This window comes from Solanum lycopersicum, chromosome 10 (genome assembly GCF_036512215.1).
Source record: "Solanum lycopersicum chromosome 10, SLM_r2.1".
Lineage (NCBI taxonomy): Eukaryota > Viridiplantae > Streptophyta > Magnoliopsida > Solanales > Solanaceae > Solanum > Solanum lycopersicum.
This window is the reverse complement of record NC_090809.1, coordinates 57,775,557-57,802,792: the sequence shown is the minus strand read 5'-3', so window position 1 is coordinate 57,802,792 and position 27,236 is coordinate 57,775,557. Positions and strand designations below refer to the sequence as shown.

Genomic DNA, 27,236 nt, shown 5'->3' with positions numbered 1-27,236 from the left:
GTATGCGCCCAGATATCATGGTTATCCTTCATATACACCCCATGTACTATTTGACTTACAATACATCCTTATTGACTATTAACTGCCATAAAAGTTTTCCCACCGACGCCACATTCCACAACTTGCTCCCCTTAATATTTAGTCCACCGAACTTCTTAGGCAGACACACTTTGTCCCAAGATACTAATAGTGTCCTCCTCTTATCATACTTACCGCTCCAGAGGTATTTTCTGCATTTTTTGTCAACTTCTTTTAATACACCCTGTGGTAGAATAAACGCAGAACCCCAAAAGTTATGAAAATCAAACAATACTGATATTGTCACCTGTAGTCTTCCTACATAGGATAACTGTTCTGAGTAGACCTTTGTTATTCTACTCGTGATCTTTTGTATCAGTTAATGACACTCCATTTTACTCCATTTATTAGAAGATAACGGCATCCCGAGATATCTAATAGGAAAAGAGCCCTGCGAAAATCATGTTCTTAGCAACAATTGCTTTTTGGTAATATCATTTACCCCTGCCATAAATATGTTTGACTTCTCCATATTTGCAACTAAACCAGTGACACTACTGAAATGCTGCAAAGCCTCTATTATTCTGCTTACTGATTGAACATCCCCTTTGCAAAACATCATCAAATCGTTTGCGAATATTAAATGCGTCAAGTTGAGTTTCTCATACATTGGGTGAAAATGAAAATCAGGCAACTCACTCATACACTTCAAAGTTTAGGACAAGTATTCCATTACAAGCACAAACAACAAAGGCGACATAGGATCCCCCTATATTAATCCTCGTTTACCAGCAAAAAAACCACTCCCTTCTCTATTTACCTTAACCGTAAGCATAGCGGATGTGACACATGTCATGACAAGTTCTGTAAATCTACTTAAATCCAAACCATTTCACCTACTTCATTGCCCCCAACCGTTTCTCATACCTATATTGAAACAGAATGGTTTCATGTTCTTTCATCGATTGGTTATTCCTCTCCGTTCGTATCTCTTTTTCCAATTTAGGAAACCCATATCTCTGTAATGCTTTCTTTACAAATTCTCAGTTCACCATATCGTATACCTTCCTCAGATCAATTTTTATTAAACATCTAGGAGATGTCTTGTCATGTGCAGATCATTTTTGTAATGCACTTATACAATATATTACAACAGGAAATAAGTCTGTATTGGCTGGCAAATTTCGGAACAACAACTTTAGGAATTAAGGTAATATTTATAGCATTAATTTGTCTCAAAAACTTGTCATTTTCGAAGAATTCTAGGATGGCCTCTGTAATATTTTTTCCCACAATCTTTCAAGATGATGTAAAAAATCCACTCCCGTATCCATCAGGGCCAGTGCTTTTGTTGCAGTCTATCTTGAACATTGTTTCCTTGACATTCATTTGCTTAAACCTCTGTTGCACTTCTAGTTGTTACTCTATAGAAAGGATATGACCATTACTAAAGAAAGCTGAGCAATCTGCCTCCTTCGTAGAATCTTCTTACCCGAATAGCTCATAAAAACTCACAAATATAGTTGCAATCGCCTCCTGATCATACTGCTATTCATCTTGGTCATCTATAATTTGTGTTATTATCTGCTGGAGTCTCCGATGTTTTATCACAGCGAAAAAATATCTCGTGCAGTCATATCCTAGCTTCAACCATGTTGCCTTATTTCGTTGTTAGAGAAAGCTTTCATCCATATAGGAAGTGTACCTGTACTTGTCATATTAAACTTTATCTTCTTCCTGTAAAGACTTGTTTTGAGGATCATTTTAAAGCTTCTGTTGCGCTTCTAACAAGGCCTCCCTATCTTCACATGCATCAGTAACAATGTTTCTGAAATAATGTGTATTTAGTTTCTTCAGACCTGGTTTCAATAATTTTAATATTTTCACCACTTTCCACATTTTACATCCCTCCACATGTGTGTCCCATACTGCTTGGATTCTGTCATTGAATTGTGGATGTTGTGCCCAAACATTACAATACTAGAATGCTCTTCTTGTTCTGGTAACTTGATTTTGTAATTAGACCTTTGAAGGGCAGTGGCCAGTTATACCTTCGGGTAGATACAATGTTCCACATGACGGCATACTATTTAACCATATCAAATTGATGAACATCCAATCTATCTTTGATTGAATTCTATTCCCTATCACTCTATCATTCCATGTGTATTTTTTTTTCCTTCATGAGGTAATTCTATCAAGCCACTTACATCAATACAATCTTGAAATTCTGCTACTTCCGGTAAAGAGATGGGGTTTCCTCCAATTCTATCTTCAGCGTGTAAATCATAATTAAGATCACCCAATAATAGCTATGGCTTTGGAAAATTTGAACTTTGGTTTTTAATTTCCTTCCACAGTTTTCTTTTATCCTCCCTAATGTTGTATGCATAAGCAATTTACACCATAAACGTCAATTGCAGAAGTATATAACAGACCTTGCAAGTCAACATTTGGGTTAAGCTTCTCATTAGCTCCACTTTATAGTAATCTGGTCTCCATACTAGTAAAATTCTGCCATTGTAGTGTGATTCTAGGTTGGTTAGGAACTGCCAACCTCCAAACATTTTATTCACCACTTTCTCAATATTTTTACTATTTACTTTCATTTCAACTAACCCTACCAATCCCACATTTTCCTTATTACAGAGGAATACCACTTCATTTTGCTTATTCTGGGCACTAAACCCTCTCACATTCCAGCATATCATACTAACCATTCCCTTCTGGAAAAATGGTTCTACCACCTACTATTTGTCCAGACCTTGGAGTTGAGTTGTTTACCTCATTAGATTTGTTAAATATTTGGAATGAATTATCACTAGCAATTTGTACTTGATGCGGACCTTGGCTCCTTCCGATTTTGAATGGTGTTATCCAACCCATCAAAGATAATTCCCCGTGTTCAACCTGATGTTGTTCACATTGCACATTTTTCGCAGCAGTTCTTAATTCAACGTGTTTAAACTCTTGTCTTTCACTACTCTGGCCAACTGTTGTTTGTGGTTGTCCATGCTTCTCTTATTCCTTCATAATTCCCTTCTTCTTTGAAGGATTCTTCCTTCGACATTCATCACTAGTGTGCCCATACTTGTCACAAAACTTACAGTGGGTGGGTTTCCAATCATACACGACTTGTTGTTCTATCACCTGTACTTTCACATTCTTGAAATACACTTTTTTTTGGAAGATTAACCCCCAACTCTACCTCAATTGGGATTCTAGCAAAATTAAGACCCTGCTTTTTTTCAGTATTCTGATCAGCCAGTGATGGTTTTCCTATCAAACTCCCGACCTTACTTAATCCTATTGGACTCCAATACTTGAAGTCAAATTCTGAAAGTTTTATCCAAATCAGAACAGAATTCAGTTCCTCCTTTGTGAATTACATATCCATTGACCATGCTTTGACAATAAATGACTTGTTGTCAAAATGGTAAATTCCTACTTTTAGCGCTTTCTCTTTTCCCTAAACTGAATTAAACATTGCTATCATGACTCCATTTTTCAGCATCGCCATCTTGTTAAACCCATACTTTGCCCAAATTCTTTGGATGTATCCGTTAATTACAGTGAATGGAAGGTGTGCACCCAGTACATAACAAACCACCACATTATTCCAATAGTTAACTTCAGACTCAATATCTTCAAAATCAATGTCGATTATTGACCCTTCACCATGTTTCTCTGGAGCCAAGTAATCTAACTTGAATCCAACTTTGGCTAGTTTAGAAATGTCAAATGTATCCCACACTTTTCCAGCCTTTGGTTTCTGCAACATTACCTCTTCTACTTCATCTGCCCATGCCGCCGATCCATTTTCAGACGGAGACCCCATTTTCAAAGATTGTGATTTTGTGATTCCTGCCCAATGTTTTTGTGTTACTACCTTGTTCTCCTTCTCTACATACTTGGCATTTCATTTAGCCAACTGGTGCTCTTTCTCCACCTCCGCCTTACTATGTTCCATTTCCCTAGATTCAGATCCAATTCCTATTTCTTCCTGGAGTTCAAGCTACTATGCCTTTTTCCCTTTATGTAGATTTCCTTTTGTTGTTGCTTCCAGTGCCATTAGAGTTTTCTGCGATGGAGCACGAGCTCTCTTCCCCATGGCCAACGCACGTTAGTAACCTACACCGAGAGAGAATGACCCATTGAGAAAACTTTACAATCATATTGCCACCTATTATTTTATTTTCACCGGTGTCCAATTCCAAACAAGTTAAAAATATATTCTCAAGCACGTGTTAGGTATATAGTATTTCTTTCGTTTTGTGTTATATTGATTATTGAGATAAAATGAAAAAGTAATAATTTTTTTAATTTACTAAATAAACAAGTAATATGAAATAAATATTTTTAATAAGATATTTGTCTTATATGAGACGGAGAGATTATTGTAAAAGTTAAAAAATAGATGGACCCAAAAACCTTAAATGAAAATTGAAATGTGGTGGGTGCTTTGAGGTAGGTGTGAGCATGGCAGTTTATTCACAATTAATTTATTTGATTATTCAGATAGCAGTATATGTCTCCATCTCATATTTGTCCTTCCAAAATATGAAACCTCTTCCCTAGAAGGGAATGTATTTTCAATCAATCTCAAATTGAGCATTTAATAAATGAGTATTACTAAATGACAAGATATTTTTTTGGCATGAATTGGCAAGCTATGAGTAAATGACTAAATAACCTTTTGACTTTAAAATCACTTGTTGTTTCCATTCAAAATAAAAAATCACTCTTAAACTTTTTCTTTCTTATTTTCTCTCTCTCTCTTACCTTACTCATTTTTTCTTCTTTACTTCGTTCACAATTTTATCTTATTTTATTGTTCAAGATTTTATTTTGTCGTTAGATTCATATAATTTTAACAAGATGAATTCGAATAGTCAATTAAATGAAGTATTGAATAATATTTTGGATTTAGATGAGGATGATAGTTTGTTGTCCCAAAATCATGAAGATTTTGATGGTGCATACGATAGGTCTGGAGAAAAAAGTAAAAAAATCTCATGACCTATAGACTTACAAAAAAAAAACTAAAAATAACCTAAAATTGGAAACCTAAACTTAGATTCGAACTCGTGACCTATAGACTATTTGTTTAAGCTTTAACCATATACACTGCAATAGCATTCATTCATAACTATGAAAGAAAATGTATTTACTATCTTTCATATCAGTTGTTTATTGAATATCACTAGTAAATTTAAAATGAGATATTATCAATAAATATAGTCTAATAACTACTAAAATGTGAATATAAATTGATCAAAGGTTGACATGTACAATAATTAATTGTATTACCCAATTAAAATTTGATCATTCATACATAATAGTATTCAATTAACTTGTTTGTGAGGGAGCATAACTCATATAATATTGTACCCATCACATTTATTTTTATCATAATGATTCGACTTATAATAATGAAAAATCTTCAATTTTTATGAAACAATCCAAATATAAGCTTTTATAATCTTATGCACCAAAAAATTGAATTTAAAAATTATTTAAATCCTAAAAGTTTCAAAGAATCTTTTTTTTTTAAAAAAAAATCTAAAATTGGGACATAACCTAGATTCAAACTTGTGACCTGTAGACTATCCGTTTAAGCTTTAACCATTCACGCTGCAATAACATTCATTCATAATTACATAAGGAAATATATTTACTCTCTTTCATATCAGTTGTTTAATAAATATCACTAGGAAATTTAAAATGTGATATTATCAATAAATATAGTCTAATAACTCCTAATATGTGAAGATAAACCGATCAAAGTCATAAATAATAGTATTATCTTATTATAACTTGATCATGCATATATAATCACATTCAATTGACTTGTATTTGTAAGGGTGCATAACTCATATAATACTATATTTAGTACATTTATTTTTATCATAATGATCGACTTATAATAATGAAAAATCTTCAATTTTTATGAAACAATCTGAATATAAACTTTTACAATCATATTTACCAAAGTAATATAACATTAAAAATTATTTAAATCCTAATAGCTTCAAAGAGTCTATTTAAAAAAAAATACCTAAAATTGGGACATAACCTAGAATCTAACTTGTAACCTATAGACTCTTCGTTTAAGCTTTAACCATTGAAGCTGCAATTGCATTCGTTCATAATTACGTAAAGAACTGTATTTACTCTCTTTCTTATCAGTTGATTATTTTCAACGATTATTTTTATTTAAATCAAATATTAACAAGATATCTTAACATATCTTCATCTTTAATATTGTAAGAAAATATTAAAATCGTTTGAAATAATTTTATCATTTTTCTTTAAAATAATTAAATTTTTAAATAATGCGTAATTTGTTTTCTGAAGGATCCTATATATATGTACTTTAACAAAATTTTATAGTATCATATATTTTTTAGAAGTCCAAAAAATCAAATAGCAAGAAAAATTTACAAAAAAAATTATGAAAATTGACTTAATTAATTTGACTTGATAAATATTTGAAAAATCAAATTAATTAAATTTTTTCATTTAATTAAAAAACAATTCAAATTAAATCACGAGCAAAACAATCTTACTAAGAATACGAAGTTTCTAGATAAATAAATATATTTAATAAGAATAATAATTAAAAAATTATGATGTAATATAAAGGAAAAAAAGGAGTAGAAAAAGATATAAAATAAAAAAAAAGGAGAAAGAAACATAACTTTTAATACATTTATTGGTAAGGGGGACCCCAATTTCGTGGACAATATGAACTGAAAAAGTAACAATTATGAGTTTGACTTCTCAAAAGTGGTTCTGATATATTCAAAATGATTTTATTTTAAGGGTATTTTGGATAAAAAAATAAATGAATTTACTCCATTATTCTTCCCTTTTCAACAAAATTACAAAAAAAAAAAAAAAATTAACCGAATTCGTGCCAAAAAAGTGTCCTGCCAAATATATTTTCCCTTAATAAATAGCTCACTGTTTTTAAAATGTGTGCCTTTATTTGACATGCATATTACAACATATATTTTCTAATAAGGACTATCTTGTAAATACTTTTTTATATTGGGGATAGAAAAAAGAGAAATGGAGAGGAAATTTCAAATGGGAATCGAACTCTCATGAGATGATTTATTTATAATTTTTACAAGTGATATATATATATATATATATATATATATATATATATATATATATATATAATATGTATAAGAATCTGTTTTCTTTTGGTTAAAAACATGTATAAAATGTATTTTCTTTATGTGCCTTGATTTTGAACTCAATGCATATGAGGGTGCTTACATTTCTCTTTTTGTGAGCTTACATTGATTCTTTGATGAATAAATACTTCTTTATTAGAGATGAATAAAGTAAAAAGGTAGCAAAATTATCATTTTACTTATTACTTTTAAGAAATTATCAAATTCAACATAGACAAATAAACTTGAATGAAAGAGAGTATAAAAGTGTCTAAATACATTGTAAGTAGATCAATTATATAGATAATTAAGGTAGAGAGCCAAACTTCGAGTCTGTTTGAAGTTACTTTTAACTTTAGGGAGTGTTTGATTTAAATTTAAAAATATCTTAAAATAAAATAAAAATCATTTAAATTTATAGCTATTTTCTAAAATCTAAACTAAAGGGAAATCAAAGTTGACATGGGCAGTCATGAAAAAAAATGGGGCTAACCAATGCTATGTTCTTCAAACTTTTATTTTCTTTTTACCTTTAATTTGGTGGAGTTTGGATATGTATGTATTATTTTCATAAGACATACCACATGCAAAGATAATTCCACGATATCTCACTCGTATTTATTATAAGTCGTACAGATAGTAATAAATAAATATTATTTACAAGAGATAAAATAGATATAAAATGATAAATTATTACTTTAATTTTCAAATTACACAAATAAAAAATAAATCGAGGAAACATATAGAAAGAACAAAAATATAATAAAACTTTTGATTTTTTTAATTTATTTTTCTTATAAAACCCAAGTAATATGAAATATACTTTTGGTAAGACAACACTTATTTTGAGAGAGGATATATGTAACACACTAATCCCTCCAATCTTATTTATTTCTCATCTTTTTGTTTTATATATAGTTGATCTATAATAATGTTTGTCATTTCATATAATTTATGGTTATCATATTATTTCTTTTTTTAATTTTTATGATTTATTAGCCTTGAAAACATACATTTAATCAACTTGAAAATTTAAGTAAATGATTTATGTTGATTGATTAAATTAATTAATTAAAATAAATTAATTCATAGTCATTGATTGAAAACTTGAATTCTAAAAAAATTAAATAAAAATACGTAGAAGAATAAAATTACATTATTTCTTAGTTTAAATACAAAGTAAAAACTGACTATATAAAAAAATGAAAAAAATAATTATCCAATCATACAATACTACCATAAAAAATTGTAATACATATATAACGAATGAAGTTGTTTCTCTCTCGATCAGAAGTCACTTAGAAAAACCATATTGCCTTTAAGGGTGTGGCTTTTCAAAGGGCCTTAATAAGTCGTAGCATTATTCAATAAAACTTTGGCACGTTAACAACTTAACTTTGACTTCATAGCCAGCATGAGGCACCTCCTTAATTATTGGAGTTAAACCCAACTCCCAACTAATTCTCTCACTCCTTCATTAATTAATTTACTATCTATAAATACCTAAAGTTCTCACTAGCTTTTGTACCCCAACACTCAAGCAAATACATTCCTAGTCCACAGAACTTCTCTATCTTTTCTCAAATTTTTGTAACAAATGGAAATGTCTAGCAAAATTGCATGCTTTATTGTTTTGTGCATGATAGTGGTTGCACCCCATGGAGAAGCACTAAGTTGCGGCCAGGTTGAATCTGGCTTAGCTCCATGCCTCCCTTATCTTCAGGGAAAAGGCCCTCTAGGAGGGTGTTGTCGTGGAGTTAAGGGTCTATTGGGCGCAGCCAAGACCCCCGCGGATCGAAAGACAGCATGCACTTGCCTCAAATCAGCTGCTAATGCTATTAAAGGCCTTAATCTAGGCAAAGCCGCTGGTATACCTAGTGCTTGTGGCGTAAGCATTCCTTACAAGATCAGCCCTTTTACTGACTGCTCGAAGTACGTTATACATTTCTTTAGTTTAATTCATATACGACGATTAATAAAATTATATGATTTAACATGTTAAAATAATGATGTGTACTTGTATCGATTTGTTAATGTTGGTTTAATATGGTATATTGCAGGGTTCAGTAAGGTTGATGAAAGTTCAATTTTCCAAGGCATAATTGGGGAAAAATAAGACGGATATATCTATCGATCGATCGAGTTTAATCCATCATTTTATAATATGTTGTCTCTTTTATTTTGTATTTTTGTTTGTTGGAGTACTTATATGTTGTCGAGTATTGTAATGAACTTTGGTGGTTGGTTGTATTACAACCCAATCTTCATAGTAATATATATACATCATATTTTACTTTTTTTTTTCTTTCTTTCTACATTTGGTTTTACTTTTATTATCGATGGGTTAAAATTATTTACACAATTAACCAACTGAGATAATTTTTATACTAATTTTGAGTTGGTTAGAATTGGAGAAATTTAGAATAGGCTTATTTAGGCCGTCCGTTAAACGTTTGGTTCATCTATGCCATTATTGTTCAAGAATAGGCTCCTTCTTTTCATTATTTTTTAACAATGGTTTTGCAAAACCATTTTTGGCACGTGGTTAATTGTAATTCAGTCATATCATCAATTTTTTTTAAAAAAAAATATAATTCTGAAAAAAAGTTAAAATTTATTTATTTATTTATTTATTTAAAAAATTGATGACATGGCCGAATTATAATTAGTCACTATCGTCAATTTTTTTAATAAAAAAATAAAAATTCTAAATAAAAATTAAATTAATTTTTTTTATTTTTTTAGTTAAAAAAATTGATGAGGTGACCGAATTATATTATACCACGTATCAAAAATGGTTTTGCAAAATCATTGTTAAAATATAATGGCATGAAAGAGGGCTTTTCTTTAACGATAATGACGTAAATAAACCAAACTTTTAACTGATAACATAAATAAATCTTTTCTAAAAATTTAATGACATATTTAAGCTTTTTCCTATATATATATATATATACTAACAACATGCAAAAGGTTGGCTAGTTACTGGTCCATGACTTTGATGCCCCAATGGCCAATATCCAAGGTTTCACCTGTATTCATATAACTAGGCAGTGATGGCCCGTGTAAGCACGGGCCCAATAAAAAAAATTTGCGAGTTAAATTGCGCACGTACGTATCAATGGATTATGAATGACTTTTATGGGCTAAATTTTTGCGAGTTGATTGCGCAAACAAACTTTATATAAATGGTTGCCAATCATTTGTTTGTAGTTGTGGCTACATTTACATAGGATGTTTACATCCTATACTATTTACATACTGCTACATTTTAGTTTCTTTTCAGTGTTAGTACCTAGAAAATGTACCTGCAGAAGAGGAAAAATGATTTTAGATTTAAAGTGGAATATTTATTTATGCAACTAAGTGCGTGCATTTATTCTCCGCTCTTTATGAACTGTAGTACTACCTAAACAATTCAGTGGATCTTTCAGCGATGGGAGCAGCACCAAGAAAAGAAGCAACTCAAAATGTGTACAAGTTGTTTTGGAAAAAAGTCTTATCTTTTTACAGTCGACACCAATAAGACCCTTAAGTAAAGTAGTAAGTTGGCTTAAGACATTGTTCAAAAGTCACGGATAATAAATTTAACATTGTGAATTCACATACTTTAATTAGCTTGTCCAAGTTGTGGCAATGATGGTTGATTCATGTACAAACAACCTTCTGTAAGAGCAGAATACGACAACACAAATGATACAAGCCATAGATTATTGTGTTGATGTTGAGCACAGGTTTCCAGTCTTCTCGAAGAATGTTGAGACACACATTACCTTCCAAGTCAATATTCGGGTGGTAAACCTGCAAAATCCGAGTTTCCAGAGCTAATGATAAATAGAAGAAATGCTGAAAGAGAAGACAAAAGTTTCACCCCTGAATACGAAGACAAAAGTTTCACCCCTGAATACGAACAAATAATACAATGTACGTTATCAACATCGAGGAAAGCTAACTTGAAGTGCACCAATTTTCCATAAAAATACGAATGCAGAAAGGCATATCCAAGTCGAAGTAAACTTTTTTCAGGAATATACTTCATTAAAGAGAGAGAATAGTTTCAGCAGAACTACTTGCACATAATATCCTTCATCAGGCCGAATGGTGACTTCAAATAAACATCACCTGAGAGGCAACATACTAAATTTTTTTCTTGTTTTCCGTATATATTATATGTGGATGGTGGCACAAGATTCACTTAAAGCAATTATAAGTTTTTGATCAATAGATGAATCGTTCAGCATGATAATTCATAATCTGATAAAACAATACTTCTTCATAAATAAATAACAAAGAAGCATGTGTTGTCTAGAGATAGATGAAGATAAGAAGTCATAATTATCACATCTGATATTCCACTCCTACATGATTTATTTTGTATGTATCTTTAATCATGACCATCAAATATCTTCAATGTCCTGTCTATTTGCTGAACTTGTCATATATGAACAACCACTAATTTTGTTTATTGTAGTAATGATACTATTTCCAGTTAATATAGTATATGAATATGAACATCAGAAGTTCTTTACTATCCAAGCATAAACACAGAGTAAAAATAAATGTACTACTTCCTTGGTTTCTAAAACCAACAAAGTTGCAGAACATGATTGGCTTAACTATTATTTAAAAAAAATCAATGATGAAAGATGTAAACTTACATTGCCTTGTCCTAATCTTTTGAATCTAATTCATTCTCTCACAATTATCTTTCTAACAGTTAAATTTTTAATTCCTAACCAAGAAAAGAAAAGCATGTAATGACAAGAAGTAAAACTTGGAATGAAAAAGATTAATAATGCTTACTTGAAATTTTGAGATAGTAATCCAGAAAAAAACATCATCATTCACAAAATAAAGAACAAAATAATCACTAAATACCATAAGACATTAAAATGAAAAGTAACAAAAATTCTTCATACTGACAAGAAATTAGCAACCTTATATGCATACCATTATTGTACAGCAACAACAAATACAGTAAAGAGGAAGAATAACTATACATATGTCATGTGACTTTGTATCAGTAATGAAAAAGTCAAATAATTTTCTATAGCTATAAGAGATAAAAATAAAATAAAAAATAATCATCACAATTACACATTTTTTCAAAATATTTTCATTTAGTTTTGCACATTTACTCTTAATTGTGCTCCTAAAAGTTGAAGTAGTTTGCTCCTAATAACTATCAACAAATTGAAGTCAATCAATATAGGAGCATATCCAATTAATCATTAGCAAAATAACCACACAAAAAGCACAAGCAGTAGATGTTGAAACACCTGATTCACATTTATCCCATTTCAAATCATCTATTGATTGATCAGAGTAAAGAAGATTGAAACAAATGTGGTGAATGAAAGCTTAAATAATTATCAAACCTGATAAAAATTTTATGTCGCAACTCATCATGCTGGAGATGAAGGCATGATGATCTGCAAAAAAGGTCTCTCTTTGTTGTATTTATACGGTGTTTCTAATCTTCATTCTCTGCATCACTATATCTATGGCAGATTGACAGCCATATTTTCCTTCAACAAAGCTAGAATTTCTTTCAAATTCAGTGAAGTGAAATAATCTGCTACAAGTTGTAAAACATCTATCAAAAGAGAAAAGTTAAAATTAATAAAAAAAAATATCAACTATTTTAGGCATATTATCAAACACCTAAAAACGTTCATCAAACTCTATTAGCAGTAATTGCATACCTTAATTAAACAAAAAAGAAAGAAAAACTCATAATAAGGCACACACCTAATATAACTTACAACTCAAATTGAGATAAAGGAAAAAAATATATGCCCAAAAACTCAATAATTAATCCAATAGTGTCTTTTAAGAGGAAGCGTCGTCTAATGTTCTCACACTGCTAGAGTAATTTCTAAAGATCTTTTTTTCCTTTCTTGATGTACATCAAGCAATGAGCAAATGAGGCAAAAACTTGAAATTAATGCATATAGAATCTAGCTAGTTAAAAGCATCCAAGTAAAGGAAAAAATTAAACAGTAGAAACCACTTCAACCCCAAACAGTTACAAACTCAAAAAGAGACAGAGCAAATGAAAGATGATAATGAAAAAGAAGAGTTAAAAATGTCTATGGAAGACAACTAACTTGATCAAGTATAAAGTTTAAAGAAATCTCCAAACATACTCATCCGATAAATGAAATAAAAGCACCTTGCTATAACTTTTAATGCAAAAGAACATACCCGAAACCAATTGCAGGAAAACAGTATGAGTTCCACAATTATAAAACTTATAGGCTTAAAAGGATCTGCTAAATTGCTAGCACTTACAGTGAAATTAAAAAGAAATAATATATGAATCACAATGAGTAAACTTAAATCGTTGTTAAACCTGTGAAAGAAGAATCAAGAAAATGGAGAAACAAAAAAAAAATTGGTGAACAACTAAAACAAAGAGATAAAGAAGGCGAGGAAGAATAAGAAACAAGTGAAAATCACCAACACAGATTTAAAAATTATACATAACAAAATATTAATCAGTTTTCTTAGGCAAATAATCAAACATCTAGGGTGCATAATTTTGCATTTGTTGGAATAACTTATAAAGAAAAGAAAAAAATAATCAAAGTAAATAAAAAAAACACATGCATGTCGTTACCCCATCCAAAATCATCTATTGATAGTATCTCCGAAAACAAAGAAAACCTAGATGACCATGTTACCATGAAAAATGCCTCAGCTTTGATTTCTTGGTTAAATCAATTTTCAATAGTCATCAGATCTATTAAATTTGGTGCTTAATTTTCTCAATTTTTTACTTTGATCTTCCTCTTAATTGTTTAATCTTCACAACAATTAGAATAGGTTTTGTGTGAGTTGATGGAAATTAGAGCTTCAAATCTAATACAAAAGTGATGGGATAAATTGTTGTCTTTCTTTTTCAAGAGAGAGTATAGAAAGAATGATAACACGTGCTCTGCACACACATTGGTACGTGTCTTTTTCTTTTCAACTTAACAGACACATAGCATAATTATTTGGCTTAAAAGTCTGAATTGCCTTGATCAATTTAATTGACATTAACCAGACATGTTGAAATAAGCTCTTTCTACTATAGTAGAAATTGGTACTCAATTAAACTCGAATTCTACTTGGAAATTGCACGTTAAGAGGTAAAGTAATCTTTAACAAGGAAAAAGACTCAAATAAATATGTCATTAAACTTCAGAAAAGACACATTTATGTTATTATTAAAAAGTTTTATTCATTTATGTCATTATTGTCAAAGAAAAGACTCATTAATTCCTTTATCTTTTACCAGTAGATTTGCAAAATCATTTTTGAGACGTGGTCAATTATAATTCGGTCACCTCATCAATTTTTTAATAAAAAAGTTAATTCAATTTTTATTCAGAATTTTAATTTTTTTTAATAAAAAAATTGATGACAAGACCAATTATAATTCGGTCACTTAATTAATTATTTAATAAAAAGAATCAAATAAAATTAATTCAATTTTTCTTTCAGAATTATAATTTTTTAATTAAAAAATTTAATTACGTGCCCGAGCTATAATTGATCGCATGTCAAAAATATTTTTTCAAAATCACTATTAAATTTTTTTGGCATGAATGAGCTTTTCTTTAACGGTAATGACATAAATGAACCAAACCTTTAACGAATAACATAAATAAATCTTTTCTGAAAATTTGATGACATATTTTTTAAAAAAATTCTCTTTAACAAGATAATTTTATAACTAAGGAGAACTCATATTAAAAACATTTAATTAAAAGTATATAAATTGTTAATATTCTACCACGACTCACGATGATGGTTGATAATTGACTAATGGAAGAAGGCTTACTAATGCGATTTTCCTATTTTACGTCATCATTTAAAAGATTATTCATAGATAATACAATCAACATAGTGTAACGACCTGTTTAGTCGTTTTGAGCAGCAGATTTTATTTCTGGAAAAACAAGCTGAGACGACGGAACTCACGACGGACCGTCATGAGCACGACGGCCCGTCGAGGGGGTCTCGTTCCAAAACACATAGAATTCTGAAATTTGGATACTGAAATCGACTCTCTGAACTTCGTAACGGAATAGCAAGACGGACCGTCACAGGCGTGACGGACCGTCACAGACTCTTTGGTGGAAATTGAGTCTCTGAACCTTGCGACGACCTGCAGGACGGACCGTCGTAGGCACGACGGGCCGTCACAGGTTGCGTAATCTCAGTCTGGGTCGGATTTCTTTACACGTTTTAAGGAACGTTTTGGACTATTCCTACTTTAATTATAAAGTTGGTGGTTGAATATTAATAATCCAATTACTTGGGGGTTAAAAGAGGTAACCTTGAGTAAATTAGTGGGTTATTATTGCCATCTTTTATTCTTAATTATATGCTAACTAGGGTAAAAGAAAGAGGGTTTGAATAAGAAAAAGAAAAGAACAGAAAGAGAGAGAAGGAGAATCGATAGAGAGAGACGAACGAAGAGGAAAAACACAAGGCTTTGGGAAATTCTTGCTTGATCACTAGTCTTAGGTGGAGGTAGGTTATGGTTTCTCTTACGATATTCATAGTAAAACTCTTAATAGCGAATGATATGTATTGATAATATTGTAAACCCTGCTATGTGCTTAATTGTATGCTTGCATGAATGTAATTATATAATTATGATTATATAAGCATGATGAAGTTATTGAATCCCAAATCTTGCAAAATCCTAATCTCTTTGTTAATAATGAGGCTTTGGTATAAAAGAAGGCGTGATGAACTAAGTGTGGGTTCCAGTCGCGGCCCGATTTGGGTCGTGACAAACTTGGTATCAGAGCATTAGGTTCGTTGGTCTCATCACACAAGAACGAGTCTAGTAGAGTCTTAAGGAACGGTAGGGGGACGTCTTTACTTTTCTTTGAGAGGCTATAAGACTTTAGGAAAATTCCATTCTTTCTTTCCTTCGTGCTACTACTTGAATCCAATTGGTATCTAGGTGATACAAATTGGTATCTGACCATCTTCACTCTCTTTTGCAGATGGTTAGAACTAGAGCAACGACTACGCCAACACCAACACCAGCAAGGCAGGATGTAACTGAGACAGCCACTGGGGCTATGGCTCGAGGAAGAGCAACGGCAAGAGGCCGTGGTAGAGGTCGTGGGAGGACGTCCTCTAGAGGAAGAGGACAAGCATCTAGCCCATCTGATGCTAGGGCGGTGACTCCTCCACCGACTGAGGAAGTAGTAAGAGAGGGTGAGGAAGGGGAGAATGAACAAGTGCAAAATGAGGTATTGCCACCCCAACCTACCCCAGAGATGATCAATCAGGTTCTCGCTTATCTTAGTGGATTGTCTGATCAGGGTCAGGCACCTCCAGTGTTTTCTGCACCAACACCTCCGGTTTCAGAGGTACAACATACAACCACTATGGCTCCTCGTATGGATGTCTCATTGGACATAGGCACGTTTCCATGTCTGACTACTGGGCCTATAATGACAAATGATCAGCATGAACTTTTCAGTAAGTTCTTGAAATTGAAACCTCCAGTCTTCAAGGGTGCTGAATCTGAGGATGCTTACGATTTTCTGGTTGAATGTCATGAGCTACTACACAACATGGGTATAGTAGAATGGTTTGGTGTTGAGTTCGTGAGTTATCAGTTTCAAGGGAACGCCAAAATGTGGTGGCGGTCACATGTTGAGTGTCAACCAACAGAGGCACCACCTATGACTTGGGCCTCATTATGTAGCTTGTTTATGGAGAAGTATATCCCCCGGACTTTGAGGGATAGGAAAAAGGATGAGTTCTTGAGCCTAGAGCAAGGTAGGATGTCGGTCAATGCATATGAGGCTAAGTTTCGTGCACTATCCAGATATGCCACCCAACTTTGTTTCAATCCACAAGAGCAGATTCGTCGTTTTGTGAAGGGTTTGAGGTCAGAGTTGCGGATTTCAGCCTTATAGGTAGCGGCTACGACAAAATCCTTCCAAGAAGTAGTAGATTTCGTGGTAGAGGTGGAAGGAGTGAAGCCAGATGAATTTACCATGGCATCGACATCAAAGAGGTTTCGAAAGGGAGGTGAGTTTAATGGTTCTTACTCTAGAGGACAGGGTTCCGGAGGCTACTCAGTTCGACCCATTCAGTCTTCACTACAGACTGTAGTTGGGGGTCCACCTCAGACCAGTCAACACTTTTCTAAGAGACCTATGCTTGACTCTAGAGAGTGTTATGGATGTGGGGAGACTGGGCATATTAGGAGGAATTGTCCCAAACAGAGTTATAGACCCCCAATAGCTAGAGGTAGAGGTGTTCATGGTAGAGGTCGTTATTCTGGAGGACGTGGTGCTCGAGGTAATGGTGGTCACCAAAACAGCCGGGGTGATGGGCAAACTGGAGCCACTACATCACAACATGGTAGGGGCAACGGACAAACAAACGAATGGGCCCATTGTTATGCTTTCCCTGGGAGATCAGAAGCAGAGACATCTGATGCTGTCATCACAGGTAATCTTCTGGTTTGTGATTGCATGGCTTCTGTATTGTTTGATCCTGGATCCACATTTTCTTATGTATCTTTTTCATTTGCTAATGGTCTAAATTTACATTGTGAATTACTTGATATGCCTATTCGTGTTTCTACTCCGGTGGGTGAGTCTGTGGTAGTTGAAAAGGTATATAGGTCTTGTTTGGTGAACTTTGTGGGGATCAACACTTATGTAGATTTGGTTATCTTAGAAATGGTTGATTTTGATGTAATTCTGGGTATGACTTGGCTTTCTCCAAAATTTGCGATCTTGGATTGTAATGCTAAAACGGTGATGTCAGCCAAGCCTGGGATAGATCCATTAGTGTGGGAGGGTGACTACACTTCCAATCCGGTGCGTATCATCTCCTTTCTTCGTGCTAGGAAAATTGTTAGTAAAGGGTGTTTAGATTTCTTGGCACATCTCAAGGATGACACTACCCAAGTGCCTTCGATTGAGTCGGTTTCAGTGGTCCGTGACTTTCTGGATGTGTTCCCTGCAGATCTTCCTGGTATGCCACCAGATAGGGATATTGACTTCTGTATTGATCTTGAACCAGGTACTCGCCCCATTTCTATACCCCCTTATAGAATAGCTCCCGCGGAGTTAAGAGAGTTAAAAGCCCAACTTCAAGAGTTGTTGATTAAAGGCTTCATTAGACCAAGTGCATCTCCTTGGGGTGCTCCGGTTTTGTTTGTGAAGAAGAAGGATGGGAGTTTTCGGATGTGCATAGACTACAGACAGTTGAACAAGGTAACTATTAAGAACAAGTATCCCATTCCTCGCATTGATGATTTGTTCGATCAGTTACAAGGTGCTTGTGTCTTCTCTAAGATTGACTTGAGATCCGGTTATCATCAATTGAAGATACGGGCAACGGATGTGCCAAAGACTGCTTTTAGAACCAGGTATGGGCATTACGAATTCGTAGTGATGTCTTTTGGTCTTACGAATGCCCCTGCTGCGTTCATGAGTTTGATGAACTGGATTTTTAAGCCATATTTGGATCTTTTTGTGATCGTATTTATTGATGATATACTGATATACTCTAAAAGTAAGGAGGAGCATTTGAGAATGGCATTGGAAATGTTGAGGGAGAAAAAGTTTTATGCCAAGTTCTCTAAATGTGAGTTTTGGCTAGATGCAGTGTCCTTCTTGGGGCACGTGGTTTCTAAGGATGGAGTGATGGTGGATCCTTCTAAGATTGAGACAGTGAAGAATTGGGTAAGACCTACTAATGTGTCAGAAATAAGGAGCTTTGTTAGGTTAGCTAGCTACTACCGCCGATTTGTCAAGGGATTCTCTTCTATTGCTTCCCAACTGACAAACTTGACTAAGCAGAATGTTCCATTTGTATGGTCGGATGAGTGTGAGGAAAGCTTTCAGAAGCTCAAGACTCTGTTGACTACTGCACTAATTCTCACCTTGCCAGTGGAAGGTAAGAATTTCATTTTCTATTGTGATGCATCCTATTCGGGTTTGGGTGCAGTGCTAATGCAAGAGAAGAATGTGATTGCTTATGCTTCAAGACAATTAAAAGTGCATGAACGTAACTATCCAACTCATGATTTGGAATTGGCCGCGGTAGTGTTTGCATTAAAGCAATGGAGACACTATTTATATGGGGTTAAGTGTGAGGTCTATACGGATCATCATAGCATACAGTATGTCTTTACTCAGAAAGATTTGAACTTGAGACAGAGGAGATGGATGGAACTACTGAAGGACTACGATATCACTATCTTGTATCATCCGGGGAAGGCTAATGTTGTGGCAGACGCTTTAAGTAGAAAGGCAGGGAGCATGGGAAGTCTAGCTCACTTGCAAGTTTCTAGACGTCCATTGGCTAGAGAGGTTCAGACTCTAGCTAACGACTTGATGAGATTAGAAGTAAATGAGAAGGGAGGATTTTTGGCTTGTGTGGAGGCGAGATCTTCCTTTCTTGACAAGATTAAGGGAAAGCAGTTTAATGATGAAAAATTGATCCGGATCCGAGATAAAATATTGCAAGGAGAGGCTAAAGAAGCGACAATCGATGAGAAAGGTGTTTTGAGAATTAAGGGAAGGGTATGTGTACCCCGCGTCGATGATTTGATCAACACTATTCTGACAGAGGCTCATAGTTCAAGGTATTCGATACATCCGGGTGCAACCAAGATGTACCGTGACCTAAAGCAACACTTTTGGTGGAGTAGAATGAAGCGTGATATTGTGGATTTTATTGCCAAATGTCCAAACTGTCAACAAGTAAAGTATGAACACCAAAGGCCCGAAGGAACACTTCAGGGAATGCCCATTCCGGAATGGAAATGGGAGAGAATCGCAATGGACTTCGTGGTTGGTCTTCCAAAGACGATGGGTAAGTATGACTCTATTTGGGTGATTGTTGATAGGTTAACTAAGTCTGCTCATTTTATTCCGGTTAAGGTGACTTACAATACCGAGAAGTTAGCCAAGATCTATATCTCAAAAATCGTTCGATTGCATGGGGTTCCACTATCCATCATATCAGATAGAGGTACACTGTTTACTTCTAAGTTTTGGAAAACATTGCATGCGGAATTGGGTACTAGGTTGGACCTTAGTACCGCGTTCCATCCTCAGACCGATGGTCAGTCTGAGCGAATGATTCAAGTGTTGGAGGATATGCTTCGTGGGTGTGTGATAGAATTTGGTGGCCATTGGGATAACTTCTTACCCTTACCGGAGTTTTCATACAATAATAGCTATCACTCAAGCATTGATATGGCTCCATTTGAAGCATTGTATGGTAGGAGATGTAGGTCCCCCATTGGTTGGTTTGATGCATTCGAGGTTAGACCTTGGGGTACTGATCTTTTGAGGGATTCGATAGAGAAAGTGAAATCTATTCAAGAAAAGCTTCTAGCGGCGCAAAGTAGGCAAAAAGAATATGCAGATCGAAAGGTTAGAGACTTAGAGTTCATGGAGGGTGAACAAGTCTTGTTGAAAGTTTCGCCAATGAAAGGGGTGATGCGGTTTGGTAAAAGAGGAAAACTAAGCCCAAGGTACATTGGTCCCTTCGAAGTACTTAAGCGAGTAGGGGAGGTGGCTTACAAGTTAGCCTTGCCTCCAGGGCTGTCCGGAGTACATCCGGTATTTCATGTGTCTATGTTGAAAAGATACCATGGGGATGGAAACTATATTATTCATTGGAATTCACTCTTGCTTGATGAAAATTTGACTTATGAGGAGGAGCCTGTTGCCATTCTAGATAGAGAAATTCGCAAGTTGAGATCAAGGGAGATTGCATCCATCAAAGTTCAATGGAGGAATTGACCAGTCGAAGAAGCCACTTGGGAGAAAGAGGCTAATATGCGAGAAAGATACCCACACTTGTTTACAGATTCAGGTACTCCTTTTCGCCCTTGTTTTCCTTCTTGTGATCGTTCGGGGACGAACGATGGGTAAATTGGTATCTAATGTACCGACCTGTTTAGTCGTTTTGAGCAGCAGATTTTATTTCTGGAAAAACAGGTTGAGACGGCGGAACCCACGACAGACTGTCATGAGCACGACGGACCGTCGAGGGGGTCTCGTTCCAAAACACTTAGAATTTTGAAATTTGGGTACTGAAATCGACTCTCTGAACTTCGTAACGGAATAGCAGGACGGACCGTCACAGGCGTGACGGACCGTCACAGACTCTTTGGTGGAAATTGAGTCTCTGAACCTTGCGACGACCTGCAGGACGGACAGTCGCAGGCACGACGGGCCGTCACAGGTTGCGTAATCCCAGTCTGGGTCGGATTTCTTTACACGTTTTAAGGGACGTTTTGGACTATTCCTACTTTAATTATAAAGTTGGTGGTTGAATATTAATAATCCAATTACTTGGGGGTTAAAAGAGGTAACCTTGAGTAAATTAGTGGATTATTATAGCCATCTTTTATTCTTAATTATATGCTAACTAGGGTAAAAGAAAGAGGGTTTGAATAAGAAAAGAAAAGAACAGAAAGAGAGAGAAGGAGAATCGATAGAGAGAGACGAACGAAGAGGAAAAACACAAGGCTTTGGGAAATTCTTGCTTGATCACTAGTCTTAGGTGGAGGTAGGTTATGGTTTCTCTTACGATATTCGTAGTAAAACTCTTAATAGCGAATGATATGTATTGATAATATTGTAAACCCTGCTATGTGCTTAATTGTATGCTTGCATGAATGTAATTATATAATTATGATTATATAAGCATGATGAAGTTATTGAATCCCAAATTTTGCAAAATCCTAATCTCTTTGTTAATAATGAGGCCTTGGTATAAAAGAAGGCGTGATGAACTAAAATAATGGGATTGATGATGCCTTGGTAAGAAAGAAGGCTTGATGAATTGATAGAAGGAGATTAGGAGATCGGGTGTCACGAACCGACACGTAGTATTAGGGGATCGGGTGTCACGAACCGACACGTAGATTTAGGGGATCGGGTGTCACGAACCGACATGTAGTATTAGGGGATCGGGTGTCACGAACTGACACGTAGATTTAGGGGATCGGGTGTCACGAACCGACACGTAGATTTAGGGGATCGGGTGTCACGAACCGACACGTAGATTTAGGGGATCGGGTGTCACGAACCGACACGTTGATTTAGGAGATCGGGTGTCACGAACCGACACGTAGATTTAGGGGATCGGGTGTCACGAACCGACACGTAGATTTAGGGGATCGGAGTGTCACGTACCGACACAAGAGGATTAATGAATATGAGGGAGCGGAGTGTCACGTACCGACACAAGAGAAATAAAGATAATGAATCTTTAAAGATGTTAATATACTCAATCTAATGAACATAATTCCCAAATGAGTATGGTATTGAGGCTAGAGTCCTCATGTGTGAACTTGACGGTAATTGTTAATGATATAGTACTTGCTGTTGTTACATGTTGAGTATCATAGTTGATTTTATGATATTACTTGGTATATATTGATTTCTATTTTGAGTTGGCCGATGATATGTACTCAGTACCCGTGTTTTGTACTGACCCCTACTTTTATGTTTTCTTCTTGTTTATTTGTGGAGTGCAACAAACGTGCCGTCATCTTCGACTCAACGTAACTCTAGCCAATCTTCACTACTCCGGATATCAGGGTGAGCTAATGCTTCTAGCTTGGACTGGATCTTCCTCTTCATGTCTTGATGCCTTGAAGTTCCGGTATTGACTAGCTTTTATGTATTTTTAGCTTCTTAGAAACTCTTAGATTTAGTAATTTGAAGTAGATGTTCTTGTGATGATGACTTCCAGATTTTGGGAAATAAGAGTTATTGAATTGGTTTTTATTAATGTGTTTAAGTCTTCCGCAGTACTTTATGTTGATATTACATTGAAATGTTAAGGTTTAGATTGGTTGGTTCGCTCACATAGGAGGGTAAATGTGGGTGCCAGTCGCGGCCCGATTTGGGTCGTGACACATATCGATCTGGTCTTTCATATTTTGCTCTACTCTACGGATATTTGTGTGAAAGAGTTAAATAATTGCATTGATGTACATTGAAAATATATTGAAGTATATAGTATATTATGGTGAAGATTACATACTAGATTATAGTTAGGAAGAATTAGTTACAAATTAGTTACAAGTTAGTTACAAGTTGTTAGCAAATAGATTGTATATAAGTGATGTATGGTGTGACATTCTAGCTTAATGAAGAAATCTTTTCGCCTCCAATTGCTCTGCATTTTCCATACGTGTTCTTGAGCTCTAGCTGAGCTTTGGCTATGGATTCTTGCCAGAATCCATAAGCTTTACATGGTATCAGAGCCACTGGATCTGTAAACGAGAAGATCAATTTGTTAATTCAATTGTTTCTACTGGAGTTTCAGTGGGAGATATCACAGGAACATCAATGGCATCCACGACCATTGATCATCTTCATCATTTGTATTTGCATCCATCTGATGCTTTGGTTCACTCAACATAGGAATCATGCTTACAAGAACTGATAACTACACTTTGTGGAGCAAAGCTATGCAGTTGGCTTTGCTTGGGAAGAACAAAGTAGGATTCATTGATGGAACAGTGAAACGTGATCAATTTTCAGAGAGTTTAGCTCAACTATGAGATCGATGTAATGCCATTATTGTTTCATGGATTCTGTGTAATGTGAGTAAGGATCTACACAGTGGTGTTCTTTTCTGTTCAGATACACAATTTATTTGGGCAGATCTAAAAGAAAGGTTCAATAAGATCAATAGTTCTCATGTGTTTCAGCTACATAAAGAGATCTTCACATTTGTTCAAGGTGTGTCTTCTATCTCTGTGTACTACTCAAGACTCAAAGATCTTTGGGATGAATATGATAGCGTCATGCCACCACCAGCTTGTAATTGTCCTAAATCTAGAGTTTTTTTAGCATCTTCAATACCAGAGAATGTTGCAGTTTCTTATGGGACTTAATGATGGTTATGCTCAGGCTCGTAGTCAAATTCTGTTGATGCATCAACTTCCTAGCATTAATCAGGTTTATGCTATGATAAGTCAAGATGAAAGTCAAAAACTAGCAGCAAATTTGAGTAGATCAATGCCAGAAAATCTAATTTCTACTGCAATGTATACATCAAGATCTAATTCTAGGAACAAGAAGCCATACAATCCTAATGCTTTCTGTGAGTATTGTCACATGAAGGGTCATATGAGAAATGATTGTAACAAACTGTTGAAATGTGATCATTGTCACAAAACTGGTCATGTAAAGCTTGATTGTTTTAAGCTTATTGGATATCCTTCAGAGTTCAAAGGAAAGAGAGACACACTTGTTGCGGGGAACTCAATCTATGAAGCATCACCAATCCATCATCAGGCTCCACAGCAGTTCTCTTCACAACAACCTACTCAAAAGGAATCTTATCCAGCTGCAGAATCTGGGATGATGCCAATGCCAATGTTTACACCACAACAACATCAGAAACTTATTCAAATGTTGAATCAAACAACAGTTGGTGATACACATTGTGTAGCTAATATGGCAGGTAACTCTTACTTATCTAAGGATGCTTCATTACAGTAGGTAGTTGATACTGGTGCTACTCATCATATGATAAATGATGTTAAGCATTTACATTGTGAAAGACTGATAGAAAATGCAGGTAGTGTTTAGTTACCTACTGGAGATTCTGCAAAGGTTTCTCATATTGGAAATTATCCTATAGGAAAAGGTGATATACTTCGACAAGTGTTATGTATTCCAGACTTCAAGTTCAATCTTATGTCTGTTTCACAAGTGACTAAGGATTTGAATTGCTGTGTCACCTTCTTTCCTCATTACTGTGTTTTTCAGGATCTCTCATCTGGGAAGGTGAGGGTGACTAGTAAAGAAAAATATGGTTTATACATGGTAGATACACAAGTAGCAGATATGCCTCAGAGATGTTTAACAGCAGTACAAGATATTGAAGATAAAGCTACTGTTTGGCATCAAAGATTATGTCATGTACCTATGAGTGTAATCAGGAAGATTCCCATTTTTCATAAGTTTGGTAGTAAGTTTGCCTTACATGATTGTGAAATTTGTCCACTTGCTAGACAAACTAGGTTGTTTTTTCCTAACAGTACTAGTAGATCAACAAGTATTTTCCAGCTAGTTCACTTAGATGTTTGGGGACAATATAGAGTTGAAACTTTTGATGGCATGAGGTATTTTCTTACTATTGTTGATGACTATTCGAGATGGACATGGATTTTTCTAATGAGATTGAAATCAGATGTTATTAGTTTGTTAAAACATTTCTTTTACAGAAGTTGAAACTCAGTTTGGCAAAAAGATTCACAAGATAAGGACAGATAATGGTTCTAAATTTTTTAATTCCAATTGCAATGAACTTCTCAAATCACATGGTGTTATCCATGAAAGTTCTTGTCCATATACACCTCAACAGAATGGTGTAGTGGAAAGAAAACATAGACATATTCTAGAGACAGCTAGAGCTATTAAGTTTCAGGCTGGTTTTCCAGATAGATTTTGGGGTTTGTGTGTTCAAGCTGTAGTATATGTGATCAACAGAGTACCTTCTACTGGTTTGAATGGTGTGTCATCCTTTGAGAAACTATACAACAAGCCTCCTTCAATTGATCATTTAAGAGTGATAGGCTGCTTATGTTTTGCTACTAATCTTACTAAGCAAGACAAGTTTAGTCCTAGGGCCCTAAAGTCTGTCTTGGTGGGATATGAAACTATACAAAAGGTCTACAAATTATATAATTTGGAGAGCAAAACATTCTTTGTTAATAGAGATGTAATTTTTGTTGAGTCTGTGTTTCCTTTCAAAGACAATTCTACATCATCATCTAATCATATTTCCAATATACACTTGTTCAATTATGATGAGTTAATCACTATAGTGCCACAATCCACTATATCCCCTTCTTGTTCAGATAATGCTGCTCACCAATGTCACTTCACCAGGTTGTTCCTCCAGTGAGAAAATCTGCTAGGAGTATTAAACCTCCAATCTGGCATAAGGATTACATTACTACAAGTGGGACTAACAGATGTTTGCATTCCATAGCTTCAGTATTAGATTATCCTGGATTGTCCAACAAATATCAAAGCTTTATTTCAAAGTTCTCAGTTCATAATGAGCCAGATACTTATGCAGAGGCTATACAAGATGCTAGATGGGTAGATGCAATGCAAAATGAAATAAAAACTCTAGAAGATAATCAGACTTGGGAGCTAGTAGACTTGCCAAAGAACAAGAAGGCAATTGGTTGTAGATGGGTTTATAAGGTGAAGTATAATTCAGATGGTGGTGTGGAGAGATTCAAGGTACTATTGGTGGCTAAAGGTTACAATCAAAAGGAAGGATTTGATTACCAAGAGACATTCTCACCAGTGGTCAAGATGGCCACTGTGAGATGTGTTATTTCCATTGCAGCTGCTAATCATTGGCACATTCATCAAATGGATGTGTACAATGCTTTTCTACAAGGAGATCTTTATGAAGAGATATATATGACATTGCCTCAAGGTTTTAGTAGAAAGCACAACAGCAGCACTGGAAACAATCAAGTATGTAGATTTCTAAAGTCACTCTATGGTCTGAAACAAGCATCAAGGCAGTGGAATATCAAGCTTACACATACCTTAATTGAATATGGATTTCATCAAAGCACAAGAGATTATTATTTGTTCACAAAGAGAAAACAAGACAAGATAATGATAGTTCTTATATATGTAGATGATCTGTTACTGACATGAAATGATTCAGTGATGATTCATCAAACTAAGGAGATGTTACAACAAGCTTTCAAAATCAAGGATTTGGGAGAACTAAGATACTTCCTTGGGCTGGAATTTGCTAGGAGCGATGCTGGGATTCTAATACATCAGAGGAAGTATGCCTTAGAATTTATATCAGACATGGGGTTGGCAGGTGCCAAACCAGTTTCAACTCCAATGGAATTGAATCAAAAGCTTACTACAGTTGAATTTGATACTAATATTCCATCTACATATCCTGATGAAACATTGAAAGATCCTACAGGATATCTAAGGTTAATTGGGAGGTTATTATACC

At 34.6% G+C, this 27,236-nt stretch overlaps 1 protein-coding gene and 1 long non-coding RNA gene across 2 annotated transcripts; one reads left to right on the top strand and one right to left on the bottom strand.

Annotated features, from left to right (window-relative positions):
* The first annotated feature begins 8,731 nt into the window (after window positions 1-8,731).
* On the top strand, window positions 8,732-9,508 carry LOC101266080 (non-specific lipid-transfer protein 2-like). Its single transcript, NM_001329385.1, has 2 exons — window positions 8,732-9,137; window positions 9,266-9,508. Exons 1-2 carry the CDS (start codon window positions 8,803-8,805, stop codon window positions 9,273-9,275), a joined length of 345 nt encoding a protein of 114 aa, NP_001316314.1. The 5' UTR covers window positions 8,732-8,802; the 3' UTR covers window positions 9,276-9,508.
* A 488-nt stretch (window positions 9,509-9,996) lies between these two features.
* On the bottom strand, window positions 9,997-14,194 carry LOC109121223 (uncharacterized). The gene is made up of 2 exons (XR_011212132.1): window positions 12,584-14,194; window positions 9,997-11,006 (listed from the first exon to the last, which is right to left on the bottom strand). It is a non-coding gene; the product is annotated as an uncharacterized lncRNA (long non-coding RNA).
* Window positions 14,195-27,236: the final 13,042 nt, after the last annotated feature.